Source organism: Neofelis nebulosa, chromosome 4 (assembly GCF_028018385.1).
Source record: "Neofelis nebulosa isolate mNeoNeb1 chromosome 4, mNeoNeb1.pri, whole genome shotgun sequence".
Taxonomy (NCBI): domain Eukaryota; kingdom Metazoa; phylum Chordata; class Mammalia; order Carnivora; family Felidae; genus Neofelis; species Neofelis nebulosa.
Genome location: NC_080785.1, coordinates 94,690,801 through 94,717,038, shown reverse-complemented (window position 1 = coordinate 94,717,038; position 26,238 = coordinate 94,690,801). Strand labels below are relative to the sequence as shown.

Here is a 26,238-nt window from a genome sequence, read left to right as displayed (position 1 = left end):
GCGGGTCTGACTCCCTCCCGCTGCCACAGGGCCCCTCCTGAAGTGGATCACCTAAGGAGAAGCGAGCTAAGCCTGCCCCTCCTGCCCCTGTGCACCTTGCCTACCCACCCCAGCCTAATAGGCCAGATCCCCAGCACCACAAGCCTGGCAGTGTGCAAGTAGCTCAGACGGGCCACGCCACCCCACAGTGAATCCCGCCCCTAGGAGAGGGGAAGAGAAGGCACACACCAGTCTGACTGTGGCCCCAGCGGTGGGCTGGGGGCAGACATCAAGTCAGAGTGCGGCCCCGCCCACCAACTCCAGTTATACACCACAGCACAGGGGAAGTGCCCTGCAGGTCCTCACCACTCCAGGGACTATCCAAAATGACCAAACGGAAGAATTCCCCTCAGAAGAATCTCCAGGAAATAACAACAGCTAATGAACTGATCAAAAAGGATTTAAATAATATAACAGAAAGTGAATTTAGAATAATAGTCATAAAATTAATCGTTGGGCTTGAAAACAGTATAGAGGACAGCAGAGAATCTCTTGCTACAGAGATCAAGAGACTAAGGAACAGTCAGGAGGAGCTGAAAAACGCTTTAAACGAAATGCAAAACAAAATGGAAACCACGACGGCTCGGATTGAAGAGGCAGAGGAGAGAATAGGTGAACTAGAAGATAAAGTTATGGAAAAAGAGCAAGCTGAGAAAAAAAGAGATAAAAAAATCCAGGAGTATGAGGGGAAAATTAGAGAACTAAGTGATACACTAAAAAGAAATAATATGTGCATAATTGGTATCCCAGAGGAGGAAGAGAGAGGGAAAGGTCTGAAGGGGTACTTGAAGAAATAATAGCTGAGAACTTCCCTGAACTGGGGAAGGAAAAAGGCATTGAAATCCAAGAGGCACAGAGAACTCCCTTCAGACGTAACTTGAATCAGTCTTCTGCACGACATATCATAGTGAAACTGGCAAAATACAAGGATAAAGAGAAAATTCTGAAAACAGCAAGGGGTAAACGTGCCCTAACAAATAAAGGGAGACCTATAAGACTAGTGACTGATCTCTCTTTTGAAACTTGGCAGGCCAGAAAGGATTGGCATGAGATCTTTAATGTGCTGAACAGGAAAAATATGCAGCCGAGAATCCTTTATCCAGCAAGTCTGTCATTTAGAATAGAAGGAGAGATAAAGGTCTTCCCAAACAAACAAAAACTGAGGGAATTTGTCACCACTAAACCAGATGGCCAGGTAACAAATACTTTTTAGTCAGCTGTATGTATCAACAAAACAAAATAAAAATGTATTTGACCCTAAGAGATATGTATTAAGAAGTTGATTCAGGGGCACCTGGGTGGCTCAGTTGGTTAAGTGTCCAGCTCTTGATTTTGGCCCAGGTCATGATCTCATGGTTTGTGGGTTCGAGCCCTGCATTGGGCTCTGCACTGACAGTGCAGGGGCTGCTTGGAGTCTCTCTCCCTGCCCCTCGCCGACTCACATGCTGTCTCTGTCTCTCACTTGTTCTCAAAATAAATAAATAAAAACTTAAAGGAATTGATGGATGGCAATGCAGTTGATGTGCACTGACCACATCTAGAGTTGCTTCTTCAGCCATGTTGATAAATGTATTGGATTTATTATGAACCGATTTCAGCTCGGGTGATTTTCAAAATCTGTACTTAATGAAAAAATATCTTGCCTGCATATTAGTTGATGAAAAACTTTTAACCTTTTAAATTTGGGTCCTAAGACATTTTCCCAAGAAAAATTTGGAAATCATCATCTTACTCTACAAAATAAAAGAGAGGTTTCCCTCTTCTCGCTACAGACTCTGTAATCTAGAGGACGAAAGTGAGACTCTTACTCTTTGAACAGTGCCCCTCCGTTCGTATCTCACTTTCTGAGGAAATGACATTTGCTTCCAGGAGGAGGGACTGACGCTGGGTGTGGGTCTCTGTCTGAGGAGTCAGCCGTGACCAGCCGCCACCCCGGGCTCCTTCTCATTCACAGAACTCAGGTGTGGGGGCACCACCCAGATCCCAAGATGTTGGCATTTCTCACCCTTTCAACCCATCAGGCGTTTTCCAGTCTAGTAGTGTTCAACAGAAGGCACGCTGTTCTACCTAAAAGGGGAGGCTCAGAAAATTGCAGACCTACAAATGGCACTTGTAATACCTAGAACTTGTTTAGAGCATCATATAGACCTTTTAGAATTTTTCTCCCTGATCCACTGAGAAGAGCCAGTTGCATGTAAATGAATTCAACAGAAGCATATTGAAGCTGATTATGTTTTAAGTAGGTTTTTTTTTAAGTTATCTCATGTTTTCCACTGAAAGAGAATTTTGAATAAAATGAATTAGAGCTGGTTATGGTAGAGACATGCCATTAAAAATAATCAAGTCAACAAGCTACCTTTTTAGAACTTTCTAGATGAGCTTTCCTGTTACAGATCCTTGAGACTTCTTCATAAGAGATTATCTTTCATCAGGATCCATTGTGTATATCCATCTGTATATTCGCACAAAAATATATCATTATCCTTGCTCAGGTACATAATGCCATCTTAAAGAAGATACACTTTAGTAACTCATGAAGGATCTCATTCTTTTTTCCCTAGAAATGAGAACTTAATAGACATTTAATCATCTTAGAAATCCTTGTATGTTTACTTATAGCCTGAAAAAGAACGAATTCATTCTATATTTAATTATAACCTGAAAAAGCTAGCAATTTATAAAAAGGAAATTTGCCCCCCATGAAATGCATGCCAAGCATGCTAACTGTGAAGTCAAGGTCATGAGTACAGGTGCACCTGTTCTGTCTAAAGAGAGACTTAGTAAATTTGTATCATTTTCTATTAAATACAAAGTTAAGAACTTAAATTTTTTAATGCCCCCACCAAAGAAATCTCTGTTTCAGAAGAGTGGATAGATGTTTAGTCCTATAAATATGCTTTGGTGGTATTTTGGTGTTCATTTTAATTTAACTGGGAAGGGCTTAATGTTTCAGGACTTTATTCAAAACATGTTGACCCCCTCTTGTTGATAATTCACTTCTGGCAGAATCGTTCTTTTTCTGGTTCTCTGCCTTTGTGGGGATTTGGGTAATTGTTGAGAGGTAGAGTGACTTCAAATGATGGCTGGGTGAAATCTTCAAGAATCCCAGTCAAACTTAGTTTGTATTGCTTGAAATCCCACAATCGATAATATTTGGCCAAAAACTTTATAGAGATTCTGACATCACATCAGAAGCCCTCTAAGGAAGTGGCATTCACAAGGCAGCAGTAGTTATCAAAGACCAGAGTTCAGGATTTAAAATCACCACAACTCCTAAATTCTAAAACTAATCATAAGCTTTCATGAAACTGTTGTTCCTTCTAAAGAAGATACAGAGGTGGTAGGTATTTATAACATCGACAGCAATTTTAAAAGACCATAAAAATCGTTTATGTTTCCATTGTGCCTTATAACATGTGCCGTGTTTTCATGTACCTTATTTTTATTTAATCTCTACAAAAGCACAGGTAGGTGGATAAAGTCATTTTATCCCCAACAAGCTGAGTCTTCAGGAATTGAAAGAAACAAAACCCAGTCTAGAGCTAATAAGTCAGAGGGCCCAGACTTGGAACTTAGATCTCTTAAGTTAGATGCCCTAGTCTTTCCAGGATGGTGAGGAATCATTTCTCAGGTTTAAAATGTTAATTAAAATAATAGCAATGGTAATGAAGATAATCCTTAGTATTGCAAGAATCATGAAAGGCATCAGTTTTTTTTTTTAATTTTTTAAATGTTTTTATTTTTTGAGAGAAAGAGAGACAGAGCATGAGTAGGGGAGGGGCAGAGAGATAGGGAGACACAGAATCTGAAGCAGGCTTCAGGCTCTGAGCTATCAGCACACAGCCCGACGCGGGGCTTGAACCCACAAACCACGAGATCATGACCTGAGCTGAAGTCAGACACTTAACTGACTGAGCCACCCAGGCGCCCCAAAAGACATCAGTTTTTAAACTAAATTGCCAACAGGTACTAGTTTTCATTTACAAATCTCATTTGTTTATGCCTAGAATAGATAAAAGCAGAATATCAGCTGTGCAGCTTTGGAAATTGATACCTGAATTTAAGATCTCCCTCATTTGTTATGGCATTTATAAGGTGGCAGTATTTATGAACTTGGAGAAATAAAGCTGGGAGATGCAAAGTTTATGGATTCCCATTAGTGACCTTTAAAGAGTATACTGGATAAATGATGGCCAGGTCAAGTCTGGGTGGAAGTTATTATTTAATTTATAGATGATCAGGTTCTTGTTAGTTACCCCCAAATTTCTCACTCTGTTCCTTGCCTTTATATGAAATCAGGAAAAGGAAAATTAAAACATTACTTCTGCATCATTTTTTACTCCACTTCTGTCATTATTATTTTTCCTTTTATTTTTGTTATGATTCTCCCTTTCTGTCTGTGTCTGTGTTGGTCTCTGTGTCTGTCTGTCTCCCTCCTTTTGGCTTTAAAAATCTTAGTTTCCCTACTGATTCCTCTAGAGGGAGCACTGTGGCCCAAGAACATTCAAGAATCTAGGGAAACATGGTTTTATGCACTATGTCAATAATAGAAAAATTCTGCGTACCAGAAATATTTTCTTTTTACAGTTTACTCAGAATTGGTAGAGATTTCTAGTCTCTGCTCTCTCATATAAGAGAAAAGAAGAATAATTTCAGATACTGTCAAAAACTAGTCCTAAAACATTTAAAAATCTGGGAAACTCAAATTTCAGAGACTCAGATTATCTTTGAGCTTGTTATTGTACATCTGCTTGCATTCCAGACCATTCTTGACTTCAGACTTGCTTTTAAACGTTTCTTCCCACATGACTTGTCATTTTTCATAATATCCAAACAGAGCTGGCAGCATCATCCTGTGGAATGTTCTACAGTGATGAAACTGTGCTGCCCTGACAAGATAGCCAGGAGTCACGTGGGACAGTCAGGTGGTAGAAAAGCATCTAGTGAGGAACTGAATTTTTAATTTGAATTTGAATAGCTACATGCAAGAGACTGCTGTCTTAGACAGCTCAGGTGAGTCCTCAGGCTACAAAGTCTGTGTGGTTTGAGACAGACATGTTCTTAAATGCTCAAGAGAAGGGGAGATGGCTTTGTTGGAAACTTCTGGTACTTTAGTGTCAGCAAATTTCCCAGTATGAAACTGACTTATAGATACCTTTTGGTAATAAACTAAGCAGTATACTCTTTAGTCACACCATCTTCCTTTAAACATTCTACCTGTCCGGTCATATCACATTTTGTTGTTTATCTGTGCACAACATAGTCTCACCCAGTCATAAGCCGTCCGTCTGTCTAGCAGCTCGCAGGAGTCAAGGTCCTCAGCTGGTTTCTTTATAACTTTTTGTTGGAATGGTCCCCAGTCCTCTGGACTTCATATTTGTTTGCTGTTTCCTTTCACTATTTAACTGCTCACATGTGTATCCTGTCTCTGCTCTAGAACATCCCAGAAGGGTAAGGAATCCGTAAGAAAGTTACATTGTTTGTGATGATGATTCATTTATGGACCTGACGGTATAGAGATAGGGTAAATCGTGTTTTTGATCAAAACAAAGGAAGATCTTCTAGGTGTTAGTTAGGATTAGGTTCAGCTATAAGCGATAAAAATCCCAAAATAATAGTGGCTTCAACAGAGTAGCCACATGGAAGTCAAGTTCTCTGTCACATGGAAGTCCAGGTGGCAGAGCCCCCTGTCAGTGGTGGCCGCCACGCGGTCTTTTCTCCTGGTCCCTCACCTTGTAGGACCTCGAGCTGGAGGTATAAGATAGTATCCTTCATGTTTCCGGGAGAAGATTGGGTGAAAGCACGAAAAATAAGAAAAAGCGTTGACTCGCATTGCTTCTTAAAGAAGATTGCCAGAAGCTGCCACATTGCCGGTTCATCTCTGTGGGGGACGTTAGTCACACCACTCCCCTGTGGCTAGGAAGGCTGTTTTTTAAATTCTGAGCAGTCACACACCCACCAGAAATCTTACTACTACAGAAAATGGGTAAAGGATATCGGGGGGTAACCTCTGCCACATACCATTTTTTTTTTTAATTTTTTTTTAGTTTATTATTTTTTTTTTGAGAGAGAAACAGAAACAGCACAAGTGGGGTAGGGACAGGGAAAGAGAGAATCCCAAGCAGGCTCCATCCTGTCAGCGCAGAGTGTGATGCTGGGCTCGAACCCCCAAATCTGTGAGATCACGATCTGCGCCGAGATCAAGTATCAGACGCTTAACCTACTGAACTACCCAGGTGCCCCTGCCATGTAACTGCTAAAGGAATCTTGTGGGCCATCCAACTAAGAGTGTTTCTCTTCATCGTGACCTTCTAGTCTTCTCGTTTCCTCACTTAAATAATTTGTGTACCTCAAACTCCTCCCTGTCATTCTGAAGCAAGGGTTGTTTTTCCTTTCTTTAATGTTTGGTTTAGGGTCCCCCACTCCAACATCGATTTCTACGATCAGCATTTTTTCCTCCCTTTTTAGCTGTTAATCTCTAACCAGAGGCACATTTAAATCTATATTCTACACAAAAAATTTTAAGTCAAAAATCAGAACTCCAAACCTGATCCTGCTGCCATTTTCCAAGAGGGGTCATTAGCCCAAAGAGCTGCTGAACTTGCTCTGTTCTTTTTATCGCCTTGTTCTTGTTTCTAAAACAACCGTTGGCTTTTTTAACCCAACCATTGAGTTTTTAAATGACTACGCAACCCAATAATCTTCCTCCTGAAACCTTTTCTGCCTACTCCATCTGTTTAAAAAAAAAGATTTCCTGCACACCCACTAGGAGCCAGGCATCGTGCAGGGCACAGGGCTCAAGTCACGTGGTCCCGGGCTGCGGAGAGCAGGCGGTTAGGGGTGGTTAACGGCCCCGGTAGGTCATCGTGGGGAAGAAGTGTGTGGGCTGCCCTGAGGCTGAGTACCTGGGGTCTGGCCTGCTGGGGGGCCCGAGGAATATTTGCCTGAAGGGGCGGGGAGGAGGGGTTGGGGGGAGGGAGGGCAGCCTTCCAGGCCAAGGGACCGCAGGGGAGGGGTGAGCGGAGTGTGAGGTGTTGCTGCCCAGAAAGGCAAAGGCAGAGCAGATCATGGATGTCTCGTAGGCCCCAGTGAAGATTCTTGGCTGTCAGAGCACAGCAGCGCAGTAGGAAGGTTACACATGTAGGTGGGGTGGGAGATGAGGTTTCTGGTTGACCTCTCCTCATACCGCACCCAGTTCTGATGCCACACCTCTTCCATAAACCGGAGCTCATGTCCCGTGTCTGTGCACCTGGCCCTCTATTCGTGCCTCCCTGGTCACGGATTGTGTGCTGTTGGCTCTCTGTGAGCCTCCCTGGAGTGCAGCGGCCGCGTGCTACCTCCTTGGAAGGAGAGCTCTCTGCCCCCCCCTCCCCCCGCCCCCAGCCAACTTCCCTGGCGACATCAGCATCAGCATTATCTTTACTACCGTCCCCTTCACATCTACATCCGACGTGACCCTCCAGTGCCCAGTAGAGTGTTTGGTAAATGTGTGCCAGCCCGTTTGCAAGTATGCAAGTATTTATGGACACGGTGTGTCTTTTTTCTTAGGCTTAAGGAAATGCAGTCACCTGTGGAGTCCCTTGTTTCTTTACTTGATCTCTTTTTTGATGCTTCTTGATGGTCACATATGGTTTTTTCCCCTCTCAGCTTTTGACAGACCCTTGCCCAGCATTCTGTTTCAAACCCTGTGAGCCAGCAGTGGAAATATCTGATCTGTGTGCTTGTTTGTGCATCAGACCACTGAGTTGTGGTCCGCTCGGTGCTGGGAATGTGCCGCGATGAACAGCAGTGCCTTCCCAGACCTTGCGTTCTGGTGGAGGGACAGGGAGCTGAAAGCGGTGACTGGGAATTAGGTGGGGAGCAGTGCTCTGAAGAAACCTGAAGTCACATCAAGAGAAAGCCTGGTGGGAAAGTCCTTCTCTTCTGCCTTTGCTCATGGAAGGTTCTGCATTATTTCAAATACGTTACCGGTTAAATTCTGTTCAGTCTGGCACCTGAGAAGCGAGTGAGGCCAGCCACCAGCAAAACCTAAGACTTGGGTGTTGTTCACTTTTTGTTTTTAAAGGGAAGCAATGGAAAAATTCTCTCGAGCATCTATGTGTAAGTGAGTCTATTGAAATTTATTCTTGCCTGATAAGCCAGAGTAACCTTTTTACCCTGTTCTGTTTGAAGGCTCTTGAGATCTGTCAACAGAGAAACTTTGTGGAAGAGACAATTTATCTTCTGAGTAAGTAGCATTTACTCCCTTTGGTCCTTGTAAGCTACACAACGGGGCAATGGTGTCATGTAAATTGTCTAAGAATGGACATCAGCTTTAGACCACGGTCACACAAAGCTTAGAGCCTATTCCCTATAAGAATTTAACATGGAAAAGGAGACTTCACAGCTCAGTAGCGAAGGAAAGGTTATTTAATAAATGCTACTGAGATAACATCTTCGTTTTGTGTAATAAACCAGACTGTATCAGCTGACACATCACAAATAAACTGTAGATGGATTGGCAAGTTTGTCTATTTAAAAAAAAAAAAATGTCAGCCGGGCGCCTGAGTGGCTCAGTCGATTAAGCATCCAACTTCGGCTCAGGTCATGATCTCGTGGTCCGTGGGTTCGAGCCCCGCGTCGGGCTCTGTACTGACAGCTCAGAGCCTGGAGCCTGTTTCAGATTCTGTGTCTCCCTCTTTCTCTGACCCTCCCCTGTTCATGTGCTCGCTCTCTATCTCTCTCTCTGTCTCAAAAATAAACGTTAAAAAAAAAATTTTTTTTTTTAAATGTCAGGGGCGCCTGGGTGGCTCAGTCGGTTGGGCAGCCGACTTCGGCTCAGGTCATGATCTCGCGATCCGTGAGTTCGAGCCCCGAGTCGGGCTCTGTGCTGACAGCTCAGAGCCTGGAGCCTGTTTTGGATTCTGTGTCTCCCTCTCTCTGCCCCTCCCCTGTTCATGCTCTGTCTCTCTCTGTCTCAAAAATAAATAAACGTTAAAAAAATAAAAAATAAATAAAAAAAAATGTCAGCCTATTTACCATGATCTTGGTAGAAAATAATGTTCATTGTCAGTAATCACACTTTAAGTGACCGGAGAAAATGCGGTTGAATATGGACATTTTGGAGAGAGGAAAACTGTTTGGTATAATCTAGTTCTGAGTTGCCCCTAGGCCTCTGGCATGGCCTCCGTATGTGTCATAGTTTTTGTACCAAGGGCGCAGGACCTACTGTCTTTCCCATTCCTCCTAAATGAACCACTTGCAAAGAAGCAGGGTGGATTCCTGAAGGTTTCCCAAGGAAGCTCTATGCAGATATTTGTGGTATAAGCACAGAGTTCAGACATTAGGTGTTTCTCCAGCATCTCTTCCCCAAAAATACTCCAGTCGGGTCGATTTTTGTCACAAGGTCACATTGTCTTAGCAGACAAGGAAGTAGAAGACTTAACAAAGGGAGACATAATCTCCTTTTTTAAAGTTATAAAAACTTTAAAATCCTACACATATTTTAAAAATTAACCATTTTTAAGACCTAAGACAATGGGAATAATATTTGTAGGACAAACAGGATGCTATAGAAGGTACGACAGATTGGGATCTCATTTTATTCCCAGGCCAGCTATTATCACTGGATAATGGCGGCTCAGAACGAGGAGGATTCGAGACCCGCTACTGGTTCCTGCCACAGGGCTGGCACTTGCTGTCCCGCCTCTGAGTAAAGCTTTCTACATGTACTGTATTAAAGACTCGTGGAAACTGTTAAAGCCATTAAAATACCAGTAGATCAACGGGCAAAGTGTGTAAAGATAACCGAATAAAAGCATAGTTGGTAAAAATTTCATTTAATGAGGGCAGTTGGAAGGCTTTCCCCTGAACTTGGAGAGAAGGAAATGAGGTAGTTGATAGTTGAACTTGCATTTGGCACAAAGTGTATCGAAAGAGCAAATCCAAAGCCACCTCAAGAGGCAGAATGACTCCAGGACCTTTAAGTCTTAACTGTGTCTGGGTATGAATGTGTCCAAAAGAAATACACGTCTGTCAGAGGGAAGTCGGAATCTGACAGACTGGGTCAGATTTCAGATCTGCCGCATAGTAGCTGTATGATCTTGGCAAGTTATTAATGTTTCTGTGTCCTCTTCTGTAAGACAGAAATATTACTAGAACATCCCTCGTAGGATTATAGTGTCGGTTAAATGATGTAATTTATGTGAAGCACTTACATGAGTACTTACCACAAAGGAAACACCCAGTAAATAGGGAGATTCATTATTTCACTGTGTTTAAATAGTAAAGGCTAATGTCACATGAGAAAACAGTAGCCTTCAAGACCAGAGATGCATAAACAAGAGGTAGACGATTTTTTTAAAAATGTTTTATTAAAAGATCCTAGGGGCGCCTGGGTGGCTCAGTCGGTTACGTGTCCAACTTCGGCTCAGGTCATGATCTCATGGTCCATGAGTTCGATCCCCACGTTGGGCTCTGTGCTGACAGCTCAGAGCGTGGAGCCTGTTTCAGATTCTGTGTCTCCCTCTCTCTCTGACCCTCCCCCATTCGTGCTGTGTCTCTCTCTGTCTCAAAAATAAATAAAAACGTTAAAAAAAATATTTAATAATAAAAAAAAAAGATCCTAAATGAAGTATTTCTCCCATCTTTGCTAGGCCGAATGGGCAATAGCCGAAGTGCCCTGAAGATGATCACGGAGGAGTTGCACGATGTTGATAAAGCGATTGAATTCGCCAAGGAGCAAGACGACGGAGAACTCTGGGAAGACCTGATTTTATATTCCATCGACAAACCGCGTAAGCAGAAAAGCCCATCTGCGATCAGGCCTTTTATCTCTCAATACAGCCAGTGACATCTAGAGTAAGAATGATCTCAAGACCCACTGGGTGGAAAATAGGGCGGAGTATCTGTGATAAAAATAGGCTAAGTACATTGTAACGACTTCCAGTGCTTCTCCTGCGCCTGCGCAGAGAAGCCTGGGGCCCCATCACTTTGCATCACCTGAATGTGAAAAACAGGTGGTTAACCTGATGATATTCACTGTGTCCCCGTCAACATCTTCTTACCTACCATACCAACCTCAGTAAATGTGATCCGGCTGAGTTTTGTTTTTCCAATTTGTATACAGGGGCCTTTATTTTGAAAATGTAAAGCCCTTGCCAGTGCCTTTTTATGGACCCCTAGAACTGTCACTGGACACTGACGGTCCTTGGATGTTTGCTGGGACAGTAACTGGCGGTCTCTCCGTCCCGCCGTACTGCCTCAGTGCAGCTCCAGGAGCACGAGTGTGTCGCCGCCACGGGATTGTCCGCCTCCAGGGCTCCCATTTCGGAAAGAAATACGCAGTCACCCAGCAGTAACCCAGGCCCTCTTTTGAAGTTCTAGAAATGATTCCAAAACTGACAGCAGTGGTTCAAAGTCTGCTCCCTTCCCTTCGCTATTTTAGTAAGAAGGCTTCTCTGTTCCAAGGCTCTCAAGTTTTAGAAACTGCTCTCGGGATTGTCTTTTTATCAGAGATGCAAGAGGATAATGCGGTTCAAGTCAGTTGCAGATGTAGATTGTCACATGCGCGTGCATCTTTGAGAATCTAACTCAGTGTGAGAAAGACGTGGTTTACCGACCTTCAAGGAGGCAGGGTGGGTGAAACGGAGCATAGCATGACCTGGCCCGGGGTCTGGCCTGGGAGTGAATTTGGCTTTTGACTTGCTAGGTATGTGGCCCTGGATGAATCAGGCAACCGCCCCATTTCCCTTTTCTGTAAAATGGAGGCAAACAACACTGCTACCTTGCCGAACATTGGAGAAAAGCGAGAGCCAAGTCATAGTGTAAACTCTCGGTAAATGTTAGGCATCAGCATGGCAGGCTGTGTTCTGAAGTCCTCATCTGCTCTCGAGCTGTTTTTAACTCATGGGGCTTCTCCTTTATGTCATGAAGTGAAAAGAAAGTTAGTTTTTGGGAATTCAGCAATTTAAATGGTTTTAGCACTTCCTTTAAAGGAAATAATTTTGGGGGCACCTGGGTGGCTTAGTCGGTTAGGCGTCCAACCCTTGACTTCGGCTCAGGTCATGATCTCGTGGTTTGGGAGTTCAAGCCCCACATTGGGCTCTGGGCTGACAGTGCAGAGCCCCCTTGGGATTCTGTCTCCCTCTCTCTCTGCCCCCCCTGCTGCTTTCTCTCTCTCTCTCTTTCTCTCTCTCTCTCTCTCTCTCTCTCAAAATAAATAAAAATAAGCTTAAAAAAGATAAAGGAAATAAGTTTTTATTTGAGTCACTTTTGGCCTAAAACTGCACTATGTAAACTGCTTATGTCCTAATTATTGCATGTGCTATCTTGCAGCATTTATTACTGGCTTACTAAACAACATTGGCACGCACGTAGACCCAATTCTCCTGATTCATCGTATTAAGGAAGGAATGGAGATTCCCAATTTGAGAGACTCCTTGGTTAAAATTCTGCAAGACTACAATTTGCAAGTAAGTATCCTTTCTTGGACAAACCCGCCTGGGGGGGGGTGGGATGAGTTGACTTCCGGATAAACATTTGTAGGGTTATTTTCGAGATCTAAGAATTCCTTTGGATAACTACATTTGCTTTTGGCCCAGATATTTGGGAAACTCATGGAGTAGAGAAATAAGAAGTCTCCCTAGAAGCTACTGAATTGTTTTAACCATTCCCAAATTTCCTCTCCTTGATACGCATTCTTCCATTTATGTGGTTGATGTCACATGGCATTTGCAAGGCTGAGGGGTGGTTGCACTGGCTGCCGGGCCACTCAAACCAGTTTTGAGTAGAGTGAGTATTGTGTCCACTGGGAAGAATTAAAAACATGTTTTTCAAATAATTCTTTTATTTCCTTGAAGTTTCTCAGTAACCCATTGCCTGAAACATGTTGAATACGTGATTTCATTTAACGTTTTGTCTGCTTCCTCGACCAGTACAACCTCGTTGTCTGTAATAGTTCAGAACTTGGTGATAAAAGCAATGGAATGCCTTATTTTCATATAAGTAATTAACATGCTAATTACAAAGCACCCTCCCCTTTTCTCTAAAAGGACTCCTGACAATTACTATTTCCCGGGAGGCTGGTAGCTTCCACAGAACTTGAAACTGTTGAAAGCACATTTCTTTAACAGTTTGGACTCTTCTTTCTCTACTTCGTTTGAAAATGAGTTTCTATTAGGATAGAGGGAAATTGCTTTCCTGGAAACACAAAGATTTTGCAGGCAGAGCCAGAGGATAAGGTTCCGGGGAGGGAAGTGATTGGCAGGTTAAGTAAGGAGACGAGCGTCATGACGAGGATTTGTGGGGCCCCTGGCCTCTCTGAGGGGTGCCGAGTGGGGGGCTGCCTGCTGCACTTGGGCTGGTGGGCGCAGGTAAGAGGCGGGGGAAGAGGAGAAGTTGAGAAAAACTGATGGCAACAGGAAGTCAAGTGACAGGTGGAAAAGCAGGACAGAGGGACAAGAATGTGGGGCCTGGAAGTGGGGTGTGGTCACATTAAAATTTCCAAACACGTCCTCGTAAAATTTCCAAAGGGGTCCTTCAAAAAGTAGGGTGAAGGGTGAGGGTCGTCAGTGTGGAATTAGTCCTGAGACTGTGGGAGCAGTGAGTCCTCCCCGAGGGTGCTGAGGGATGCGGGTGGGAGGGCTGGAGCCAGGCCCCAGCACCTCCGTGAGCTGGGAGGCCAGCCTCTCGGCCTTCTGGGGCTATAGCACTGAGTAGCACAGCTTAAAGGAGAAGGGGTTTTCCTGAGGGCAGGACGCGAGAGGACAAGGGGCCTTCCTCAGGAGGGCCTGCGGGAAGTCGGGGGTCCCAGGAGAGATGGCAGGGACCAGGCAGAGGTAGAGGGTTTCTTGTGTGCCAAGCTTTGAGATACACACGTGTTTATTTACAGAGGAACTGGGAGGTTGCAGACAGCCCGGGAAAAGGTTTTCAGGACAGAGAATGAGCCGGACGGGAAGGAGAGAGAATTGGGATGGGTGACTAGGTGAGCATTGTGGGTGGTGCCCCAGGGCTGCGGGAAAGTGGTCCAGGCGGGGGAACACTTCCTGAGTTCTGAGGTTGGAACCGGGCTTTGGGGAAAGTGGTTTCAGCGTCTGACCTCATAAGGCCCTGCATGTGAGTGAGCCTGATGATGATCTGTGCACTTCACGGGCTCTTCCCAGGCCCAGGTGTGCCGGGACCTGCTCGAAGTTTCAAGTCCGGATGTGTTGAGAAGTCATTTAGGTGTGGTGTCCCTGAGCATCTCTGCCCCATGGAAGGCGACAAAATGATCAGTCCTCTGTCCTCCAGATTACAAATGCATCAAGCTTAGCCTCTAGGTTGAAAATGTGCCTGTTTTCCCAGGCTCTACAGTGCCGACAGACACACCTAATAAATCCCTCTTACTAGGCACTTAATCCAGAGAACCAAGCTCCCGGGCCCGACTGGATTTCACTCCTCATTCGTTTTTTATGAATAAAATCACATTGTTCTGAGTCAGCCAGGAATAAAAATAAATTATTAGATGCAAAATGAGTTCCATATTAAAAAATCATCCACTAAAACAGCTGATAAATCAATATTTTATCCTCTTAATTATGTTTTTAAGTGGACTGAGAGCTTTTCCTTAAGACATGTAAGTGTGCAGTTGGTGATGCGTTGAGGAGGCCGGGAGTTCCTTCTCCAGTGGATCCCATAAACCTGACCAGGGAGTGGCCTCTGGGACGAGGGGCGAGACCCCCGGGGAAGGTTGCAGAGCCTCTGGAAACTGCACCTGGGTCTCCCCTGGAGCTCGGACATCTCACTGGAAGGTACAGAGAGGAAACACTGAACTCGGGCAGGTGGTTCAAACAATTCCAGGGGACGCTCCCTTCTTATATGTGAAGAAAGACTTTAGAAGTTTTTTCTATACAAAAGGCTACTGTCTGTCATTAATGGCCACTTATATTCTTTCTCCAGGCCACCTGTTAAAAATAACTTAACCCTTCTTCTAGATTATAGAGCATTTGGAAGTTTCCAGAAAGGTTTCACATACATATTTTTCACTCTTGGTCTCTTTCGTTTGTTCCATAAAAGTATATAGTTGATTTTTACTGTTCTCGCAGGATAAAAATGGCTAGCTCCGTTAATCTCCCAAACTGGGGGGAAATTTTGTAGATGCATGTATTTGCGAGGACCTGGAACCTTCTCTGTTGGAGGCAGGGTGGAGGGGAAGGCCCCTGGCAGATATCGCGGACCATTCAGTAAACAAGGATCCACGGTCAGATGTCAGGGAAAGGGCTCCTCCACGTTGGGAATGTCTTGGGCAGATTTACAGTAAAATGTGCTGCGTTGTAAAATGTCTTTCACCACTGAGAATGCTTTGGGAGAGCACTCATTAGCCAATAGCTAATTGGAAACAGAAAGCAGGAAAAGTTGTGGGAAAAAAATTTAAAATAAGTATCTCTTCTGGTTTTAAAATTTGATGTTTTCCAAAACACAACAACTCTCCTCAGCTGAAGTTCAGCATGAGGCGCGTTAGCGTTCTGTGACATCATTAAAGTGAAGGAAGATCTCCCCTCGGCCGCGATGTTGGTGTTTACATTTTTAAAATTTACTTTATTATCATGTTTTTGTACCTTGTTACACAGTTTGTATAATGACTCAACAAATTTTACAAGCTTCATGAAATCCATAAGATGAAAGTAGTCCTGATTGTATTTCATAAACTTAAAATGTTCCTAGTCCTGGGGTGCCTGGGTGGCTCAGTTGGTTAAGCATCCAACTTTGGCTTAGGTCATGATCTCATGGTTCATGGGTTCAAGCCCCACATCAGGCTCTGTGCTGACAGCTCAGAGTCTGGAGCCTGCTTCGGATTCTGTGTCTCCCTCTCTCTCTGCCCCACCCGTTGCACTCTGTCTCTCTCAAAAATGAATAAACATTAAAGAAAAAAAATTATTAAAAAAAAATGTTCCTGAGCCTGATTTCAAGGACAAAAAGCTTTTGTGTAATGTAAGATTATTTTCAAAACAGTATGGTATAAATGACATTTCAGTGCTTACATGAAACTGACAATAGTTTCCAAATTATTTTTATGCTATAGATTTTTCATGTTTATACTTTATATTTTTAAAATATTTTTATTTCTAAATTTAGCATTCATACCCGTTTCTGTTTTTATTTTCCCAGAAAAGTTCTAGCACTTTTGTTCCTATAGTCTTGTTTGACGGCCATTTCATAGTGGTCATTAGGGACTATTTCCCATATCACAGATGGGAAGGCTGTCTCAAAGGATTTGCCAGTCTGGGAAGCTGGTGAAACTGGGTTTGAGCCCAGGTCTTCTGACTCCATCTTGTGTATTCCTTACTGTTTGGTTGCTCCGTTGGTCTCTGGAGATGCATTTGCGGTCCCGGCAGGTTACAACAACAGAGGAGTATCCGAGATTGACCAGGCAGCCTGCTGTCTTGGAAAAGCAGTGGACGTGATGTTTGCAGAGCTGGACTCCGGTCCTGGCTTTGTCACCAACAAGCCTGTGGCCCTTTGGGAGGGCACCTAGCCCTTCTGGATCTCAGCTTTCCCATTCGATTAAATCAACATTTGCCAGCCTGGCTACACACCCGACTTCCCTGAATTCTTTTAAAACTTACTTTGTTTCAGTAAAATAAAACCTTCCAGATCTGCTAGATTAGAATCTCCTGGGGAGGACTAGGGGACTGAATCCACTTTGATGTTCCTTATCGCTAAGCCTGGCGCAAGTCTGTGCGTTGACATTCGGCATTAGGAACCTGGAGATTAGATGATCTCTAAAGTATCTTCCGTCTCTCAAGTTCTTCAGAGAGTCATTTCAGAAACACGCCTTTATGTTGTGCCATTTCTTCTTCTTCCTCATCTCTCTGCTTTGAAATCCAGAGACAAATAAATTAAGAGGAAATAGTGACTTCTTTCTTACCTGCCTTTTTTTATTTTTATGTTTATTTTTGAGAGAGAGAGAGAGAGAGAGAGAGAGAGAGACACACACACACACACACACACACACACACACACACACACACACAGAGTGTGAGTGGGGAGGGGCAGAGAGAGAGACACAGAATCCTCGAACCAGACAATAGGCTCTGAGTTGGCAGCACAGAGCCTGACGCTGGTCTCGAACCCACGAATGGGTGAGATCATGACCTGAGCCGAAGTCCGATGCCTAACCAACTGAGCCACCCAGGCACCCTTGTTACCTACCTTTTTTGGGGGCTCAGATGGGTGGTTTCTTGTTCAAAGTACATAAACTCTTCATTTCTTCCAAGAGATATATTTTTTTTTAATTTATAGATCTCTGAAATGGATTTAAAATGGATTAAATGGATTTAAAATGGATTTTTTTCCCTCTCAAATGATTTCCATTTGGCGTCATAGCAGCTTTTAGGTGACATAGGTGGCCTATGACTACCAGGTGTAGCTTCTTTAATCAATCTGGCACGTGTATACTTTGTGCCAGTAAATCAAATACGATTATAATACTGTTTTTGAACTGCCAACATGAGACCTTAGAGCCTTTCTGTTTTTTCCTTATTTCTCTGCATTTCATCTTCTTTGATGATAATCTCAACAAAAAGCAAAGCTTTTTCAATTAGAATTCACATCCCATAGCATCATGGGTTAGAAATTAGACAAAATGGTTACCTCGTGGACTGTGAGTTCGAGCCCTGCATCGGGCTCACTGCTATCAGCAGGGAGCCTGCTTCAGATCTTCTTTTCCCCCTCCCCTATGTGCCCCTCCCCCACTCGTGGGTGTGCTCTCTCTCAAAATTAAACATTAAAAAAAAAAGACATGAAAAAATAGATCCCATAATAAAAAGAACACTATGATAGAAAATAGGAGTACTTGAAAAGTAACCAAATAGAACTCTTTGAAACTGTTGGGGTGTTCATTTAAATTATCAGTTCAGTGCAAGGTCAATAGTAGATTGGACTCAGCTGAAAGGGAGAATGAACTGGAAGATCTGATGAAATGGTATCAGAGTAATTAAGAGGTCATAGAAAAGAGTGGCCAATGGAGACAGGGAGGTGAGAATGCATGTGTCCTCAACCACAGGACTTCTGGAGGAGAGAAAAGACTAATAGGGAAACCTCTAACAAAGTTGATCAAGAAAAAGAAAAAAAAATCCATATATATTAGGAACAAACATGACAACTAGATGCAGACAAGATTTAAAAACTAAATGTTACAATTTTACATCCGTATATTTGAAAACTCAGTTTTCCACACCCCAAAAACAAATAATCCAGTGAAGAAATGGGCAGAAGACGTGAATAGACACTTCTCTAAAGAAGACATCCAGATGGCCAACAGGCACATGAAAAGATGCTCAACGTCGCTCCTCATCAGGGAAATACAAATCAAAACCACACTGAGATACCACCTCACGCCAGAGTGGCCAAAATGAACAAATCAGGAGACTATAGATGCTAGTGAGGATGTGGAGAAACGGGAACCCTCTTGCACTGTTGGTGAGAATGCAAACTGGTGCAGCCGCTCTGGAAAACAGTGTGGAGGTTCCTCAAAAAATTAGAAATAGATCTGCCCTATGACCCAGCAGTAGCACTGCTAGGAATTTACCCAAGGGATACAGGAGTGCTGATACATAGGGGCCCTTGTATCCCAATGTTTATAGCAGCACTTTCAACAATAGCCAAATTATGGAAAGAGCCTACGTGTCCATCAACTGATGAATGGATAAAGAAGTTGTGGTTTATATATACAATGGAATACTACTTGGAAATGAGAAAGAATGAAATATGGCCTTTTGTAGCAACGTGGATGGAACTGGAGAGTGTTATGCTAAGTGAAATAAGTCATACAGAGAAAAACAGATACCATATGTTTTCACTCTAATGTGGATCCTGAGAAACTTAACAGAGGATCATGGGGGAAGGGAATAAAAAAAAAAAAAAGGGAGGGAGCCAAACCATAAGAGACTCTTAAAAACTGAGAATAAACTGAGGGTTTGTGGGGAGTGGCAGGGAGGAGGGGGGGTGACGGGCATTGAGGAGGGCACCTGTTGGGATGAGCACTGGGTGTTGTATGGAAACCAATTTGACAATAAATTTCATATTAAAAAAGAAAACTCCGTTTTCTAGGAAAATATAAATTACCAGTATTTACTCAAGAACAAATAGCCCTATAGTCATTAAATCAGTAGTCAGAACATAAAGCCACAATAAAAGCACTAATCCACAGTCAACTTTAGAGATTGGTTTTATCAAAGTTTTAAAACACAGGCAGTCCCCAAATATATTTTGTAATTGACCTTTTAAGCCAGGATCTGCGAGGAGAAGAGGGCAACATTTCTACCCTGCAAAGGAGGTGAGAAATGGTCTGTCTTCAGGACACGATGGACCCAACTGACACCTGAGGTCCCATCAGCTTCCAGGAAGAGGAGGACAATGCTGGGAGGTGGCCAGCCAAGCTGTCACAGCCCTGCCATGTTGATTCAGTGGATAAAAGAACCATAAAATTCATTCCAGAGAGAAACCCAACATCTTGAAGATTGCTTTGCTGCTCATCTGAAAAAATAAAGAATAAAGCCTAAACAACCAAACCCAAGCAATCCCTATTTTACGTAAACTTTCCCAGAGGATAGAATAGAAAAGGTCTTCAGTTCCCTGGGGGATGCTAGTCTAACCTTTCCAGCGTCCTAGGAGGACAATCTAAGACCATTAGGGCCTTGTCTCTTTAACAAATGCAGAAAGTCTACACAAATCGTTAGCTAATTGAATCTAACCCTTTAATTGTTGACAGTATGTACATAACCATAAATGTCATAAATTCTCTCTAAAGTAATCCTCATCTATATGTTTGGTACAATTCTAATCAAAACCCCCAAAGAATTCTTTACTGTCCTAAGTTTTTGTACAGAGTGGCTAAGATTAAGAAGAATAAGGAGGGGAGATTTATGAGATATTAAAACATAATATGTGGGAACGTAAAATGGTGTAACTGCTTTGCAGAACTATTTGATAGGTACTTTAAAAATTAGGCATATACCTATTTCATAACCCAGCAGTTTTGCTCTTAAGTATTTATCCAAGATGAAAAGTAGGTCCACAAAAGAACTGTAAAAAAATGTCCTTTGCAACTTTATCCCTAATAGCCCTAGAGTGGAAAGAGCCTAGATGTCCATCAACAGGAGAGTATATCTCCAGATTGCTGCCTCTTGGTCACAAACCAGATGCTGTATCTCTGGACAGCACATCCACATTCCAGGCAGGAAGATGTGGGAAGCAAAGGGCTCTTTCCTGATGAGGCTTTGCTTTTTCATTTGGGAAAGGATGGCTTTCTAGCCTCTATGTTCATCTCATTGGCTAGATCTGTGTTGCATGAGTCCCAGGCAGCTGCATGGTTTAGTTGGGGACACACTGAACATAGTTGAAGTCATGTTTGTAAAAAAGGAGGAGGAAAGGTAGCGGGCACGGAAGTGTCAGCTGGATCTGAAATCTTTTCTTTTTCTTCTGAAATCGATCTGAAGCATACAGTACCACCTTAATAGCTTTGCTCAGTCTAAGTGCAGAGACTTGAGTATATTTTATTCTCTATGTTTGCTGTATTTCACGGTTTAAAACGGAAAGTAGCCCAAAGTAGTGGCAGAGGATATATTCAAAACGTGACTGGCAGTGACTCGATGGCATTTTGGTCATAAAGACCTGGATGGCAGGAGAGCGTGCCTGTGCCCCACGGACGTGAATAATGCCAGGTCTGCAAGGCTGGAGACCGTGGGAGGTGAACGTCCACAGGTGGGAGCAGGCTGCGTGTGACCACCTTGGAAGATGGGAGTTGTCGGAAATCACGAAGGTCAGAGAGGGCTGAAGAGGACGGAGTTGGACTCCGCCACTGATGTTTTAATAAAGGCGTTTGTAGGAAACACCAAGTATCCACTTTTAAGGTTGAAATCAGTGACCACTACAGCCGATTTTTCACGAGTCACTGATGGTTGCTACAGCGAATGATCCATGATCAACCTAATGCCTTGTCATGTCTGACGCTGAAAATAGTACCTATCTGATGCTACGGTGTTCTTGTGTGGGCTTCACTCACCTGCTCTGATTGCCCTCGGAGTACTCCCGGTTTTGTGGGATAACTGGTTCTTCTGCACCGATGCTAGCTACGTTTCGTGCTCTACCTACCTGCCTGGTATCACGTAAATGAGAAACCGTTTTTGTGTTTTCCTGCTTTGGAGCCTTGGGTTTTGGGCAGATGAAGTATAAAGTAACATATACTACGCTGTATTTGTGTATTTTCCCTTCTCCTGGCTGAGGGCCTGTGAATACTGAAGTTTTTCCTAGAAAATGCCTTGCTGTGGGCAGGCGGATTGTACCTATTTAGAAAAACGCAATCCTGGTAAAGAAACGGTTCCTCCTCAGTTTGCAGGTTTTTTTTTTGCATTTTCTTTTTTAAATTTGCAGGCACTGTGGCTTCTGTCCGTACTGCTGGGTCTGCCCTCCTCCTGTATCACTCGTGCGGGAGACCCACTGAGGGTCAGAGCCAGCTCGTTTTGAAACGTTTTACCAAAGATACTTTGACACTGTTTTTCTTAAGTTTTTATTTTGGTATCGGAGGCAGAGCAGTTTTCTATGTTTGGTTATCAATTTTCATAAAGTTACTAACATCAGTATTTTTTTTATTTTTGAGAGAGAGCACGAGCGAGCAAGCACATACATGGAAGGGGCAGAGGGAGAGGGAGAGAGAATCCCAAGCAGGCTCCACATCATCAGTGTGGAGCCTGACGTGGAGCTCAAACTCACAAACCGTGAGAGCAGGAGTCAGACGCTCCATGAGTCGAAGTCGGACGCTTAATGCACTGAGTCACCCAGGCGCCCCTGGTATTAGTATCTCCTAGATCTCTTTCTTACCATATTTTTCTCTTCCTGTGTGCTTTAATGATACCCATTAAAGTTTTAATGCCTTTTTTAAATGAACCCAAAATCCGATTTTTAGTAGCATTTTGAAGAAGAAAACGCCATAGGCAGTGTCTCGGTTAATGTAGAAATCGTAGAGCTTTATTTCCTGTTCAGCACTACTAGAAATGGCAGGTACAGAACTTAGATCTGGGCATCAGCTCTGTTTTGGGGCTCATGCCCCAGTGGCATGAATTGAAAACCTGAAAAGCAAGACACATGCGTAGTATGAAGAAGGGTGGGACGCACCTCTCGAGAGCAGCATTCGCTGTGACCCAGAGCTGGACCGAGGGAGGCGGTGAGGGCATCATTCTGTGAATTTCCGGGACAGTTACATCTGACCGCACAGAAACGTGCATTAAGACCCATCGAGCCAGAAGAACGAGCCACAGACCCTGCCACAGAGAGCCTCACTGCCCTTCAGGCCCTGAGTGTCCCCCTCTTAGAAAAGCAACAAGTTCTGGTTCAAAAAAAAAAAAGGCACTTGGCATAAGCACACCTCACACAGCCTCTGCCAATTTCTAACAAAACACCTTGGAAAACCCAGAACAGACTGGAAACTCTCACCGGGGCCCATGGAACCGGGCAAAAGGTACAGCGGGTGGTCTGTCTCCTGTGCCCCAAGCAGGTGGGCACTCTCTGTCTCCATCCCGCCCCGGCTCTGAAACACAAGGTGGGTGCCACCCAGCATCATTGGCCTGCACTGTGGGTGTCGTGACTTGTGAGGCTGCTGTGGGGTCCCTGCCTCTCCTCGTCCAGGCAGCGAGGGAGAAAATATGTAACTTACAAAGTAGCAGGAAAAATGCATAAAGAAAAAGCACAGTACTGGGATGAAGAAAATGGATCTTGTAACAGAATATGAACATCTGTGGTCAGTTTTCAGTCGTCCGCCCCCCTTAAGAGTCCCCAAATTGGAGGGTTAACAGAGACACTTGAGACCCTTAGCACTGCACTGAACAGTTGGGATGGGAGAAGAGAGGGATTGTGGCCAGGAGGGGGGTTAAGACAGAGATCCTGTCTGCTTAGCTGCTCTGTGCCCTGTTCCTTGTCTGGGATATGGACCCCGTATAGATCAGTGCAGTAGATAGATGGAGTTACCAAATGGAACATTCTGGAATAGCAGGTTTTCCATCCCGGAATGAGCAGGTCACATGGGGGCCGAACTGCCAGGCAGAGTCCGCATTAGGAAGCCTTGTAAGATAAAGTCAGGGTTCATTAATACAGCCTTCCTTGCCAAACTTTTACATCTGTATGTCATTTCACAATAGCTACAGGAACGGCTATACATTAAGTGCAGTTGTGACTGCACAGAGGCTGGAAAGGTTGGTCTGACAGGTTTGGAGGGAAGAGTGTACCGAGGGCCGGCAAGCAGTGAGTGCTTCATCGGGCAGCTTCAAACACCAATTTTCTGAATCCCCAGTAAGAGGGTTCTCCCCCATATTTGAGTCTTCTAAAGATGCGGGTTTCGTTTTGTTTTGTTTTGTTTTACAACAAATGCATTAGATCCTGCTTCGTGAAGGCTGCAAGAAGATTCTCGTAGCCGACTCTTTGTCCTTACTGAAGAGAATGCACAGGACTCAAATGAAAGGCGTTCTGGTCGATGGTGGGTATCATTGAAATAATCCTATTGGAACCATAGGCCTTACTTTCAGAAGAGACAGAGCAAACAGAAAGGCTGTCTAATCCCAAGTGTGTGTGTTTCCTTGCAGAGGAAAACATCTGTGAGTCGTGCCTTTCCCCTATTCTTCCGTCAGGTAAGATTGGCGGGCGGAGATACCCCAAATATGTGTTTATGAGGAGAATTAATTTTTTTTAATTTTTTATATTTATTTTTGAGAGAGAGAGAGAGAGAGAGAGAGTGTGTGTGTGTGTGTGTGTGTGTGTGTGTGTGTGTTCGCATGGGGGAGGGGCAGAGAGAGAGGGAGACACAGAATCCGAAGCAGGCTCCAGGCTCTGAGCTATGAGCACAGAGCCCCAACACCAGGCTCAAACTCACGAGCTGTGAGATCATGACCTGAGCTGAAGTCGGGCATTTAACCCACTGAGGCACCCAGGCGCCCCAGAATTAAAATTTTGACATTAGCTAATCTATAACTTCTGGAATAATCTGTGTACAGAATTTTAGCCCACAACCCTACCCAGTTGCAGGCTGGCACCGCCATTCTGTAAAGCTGAGGGGCTCATCCTAGAGTGAGCCCACATTACCTGGAAGGCTCGGGAAGCCCAGAGTGCTGGTACCCCCCCAACACGTGCAGAGGCAGTAGTTCCCGAGCAGGACCCAAGAATTTGCATTTCCAACACATTCCCGGGTGACATAGATGCTTCTTCGGGAGCCATTCTTTGAGGATCATGGCTTTAGAGTAAAATAGAATGGAAAAACTACCATCAACATGTTTAAATTCCAAGGAAGAAGAATTGTGTGTATCTAGGAAAAAAATTGTACACCAGCACACACAAAAAAAATTGTACTTCCCTTTTCTTTAAACTTTTTCTCTGCTCTGTGGTTATGGGCACCTACGTTATCCCTGATTTCGACGGAAACCTACTATGTGCCGCCTCCTCAGAACACAAGCACGTGTTTATTTATAGTTGGTAGATATATATATATATCGTCATGTGTAATCGGAGCACCTTACGTAAGGATAGGACAGAAGAGGAAATTCCAGAATTTGAAAATAGAAATTAAAGCATAGCTGTTGGGATGCAAAAAAAGTGCTCCTTTGATACAAATTCAGCACAGAGAAGTACCAAGAGAGCTAGCTGCTGCAGGGTTTACTTAGCTTTAAGGGATAATCTAACAGCAACATGAGAAGTCTGTTCCCTCCAGGGTCTTTTCTAGAGGAAATGGGTTTGAAGTGTTCATGTTAAAAACAGCAGCGGACGCAGGAAAAGTGAGCTTTCGCAGTGTTTTTAGGCCGTGTTTTAACAGACCTGCAGACCAGTGCACCCGCGGTGTGTAATTAAATTCTGCAGAAGTGCTCGCAGCACGGTGCAAGGTCACAGCCTAGGATTGTCACCCTGCTCTGCCCTCCAAGTCACTGAGTGGTCCTGGCCAAGGCAGTAGGTGAACTGGCAGCATTTTTCTAAAGCCACGGAATGGACTGAGGGATATGGTGTGTATAGTGTGTGTGAGGGCACAGGGAAGGGAAGAGGGGATACACATCCCAATTTGTTTTAAGTCTTAGAATGGGGGAGGGGCGGAGAGAGAAACCCAACTAGGCTCCTTGCTGTCAGCACAGGGCCTGATGCGATGCTCAGTGTCACAAACCATGAGATCATGACCTGAGCCAAAGTCCAGAGCTGGACACTTAAACAAATGAGCCATCCAGTTTCCTCCTAACTTTTAAAATAAACGTGGTTGCATTCGCTGGGAAGCGGTCCCCGGTTTGTAGGCGTAACTGACGTGGAGGTCTGTGACCTTGACTCAGAGCAGCTCGGTTGTGGTAGCTGCTGTGCGTTTGCTCCCAGCACCCCTCGGGGATGCCTCTGTGACCGTGCGGCTTCCTGCTGGAACGTTGAACCACAGCTGGACTTGCAGTCGGGATCGGTTCCCGCAGTTCCCGATCTGCCTGTTTCATTGGGTTCTTCTCTCTTTTCTGCCCTGTGCCCCCCAGATGCCGCTAAGCCCTTCAGCGTGGTGGCCTTCCACTGCCGCCACATGTTCCACAAGGAGTGCCTGCCCGTGCCCAGCATGGTGAGTGGGAAGTCTGAAGTCTAATGTGTCATCCCGTGGCTGTGTGGCTTCTCATAATTCATTCTAGATCCCACGAGAAAATGACTTTATTCCTCAAGGGTAAAGACGCTTAGTATACTACCCAGTAGTGCCCCCTTCTCCGTGGTTGCGGTCACCCGCGGTCTGGAAGCAGGCGGTTGTCTTCCTGACGAACAGCCAGGTCAGTAGTAGTCTACACGATGCCTGTTTCGTTCCTCACTTCACCTCCTCAGGCAGGCATTTCCTCCTCCTCCTCCTCCTGGGAAGAGGGGTGAGTACAGTACAAGGTAAACCATGTTCACATAACTTTCATTGCAGTGTATTGTTATAATTGTCTGTTTTATTAGTTATCAATCTTGTGCCTAATTTATCCTAGGTAGGGATGTACAGAAGAAACAGTGTATTTAGGGTTTGGTACTGTCTGTGGTTTCAGGCATCCCCCGGGGGTCTTGGGACATACCCCCACGGATAAAGGGGGATTACTGTGCTAAACACAAAATCGAGTGGATTCATGTAGGTACAATTGATGAGGGTCAAGCCATACAGCTGCGAGATACAGTGAAAACCATTTTCTAGTGTTCACTGTTTCAGCCCGATTTCCATAT

At 44.2% G+C, this 26,238-nt stretch overlaps 1 protein-coding gene across 2 annotated transcripts in view; it reads left to right on the top strand.

The window, feature by feature from the left end:
- VPS41 (VPS41 subunit of HOPS complex) overlaps window positions 1-26,238 on the top strand; it is a 186,033-nt gene that overhangs the window by 158,748 nt on the left and 1,047 nt on the right. For both annotated transcript variants that reach the window (XM_058725448.1, XM_058725449.1), the window contains 6 exons: window positions 8,212-8,266; window positions 10,674-10,814; window positions 12,355-12,491; window positions 23,425-23,524; window positions 23,631-23,675; window positions 25,536-25,615. In XM_058725448.1, the coding sequence (XP_058581431.1) occupies window positions 8,212-8,266; window positions 10,674-10,814; window positions 12,355-12,491; window positions 23,425-23,524; window positions 23,631-23,675; window positions 25,536-25,615 (558 nt within the window). The remainder of the gene's footprint in view (window positions 1-8,211; window positions 8,267-10,673; window positions 10,815-12,354; window positions 12,492-23,424; window positions 23,525-23,630; window positions 23,676-25,535; window positions 25,616-26,238) is intronic.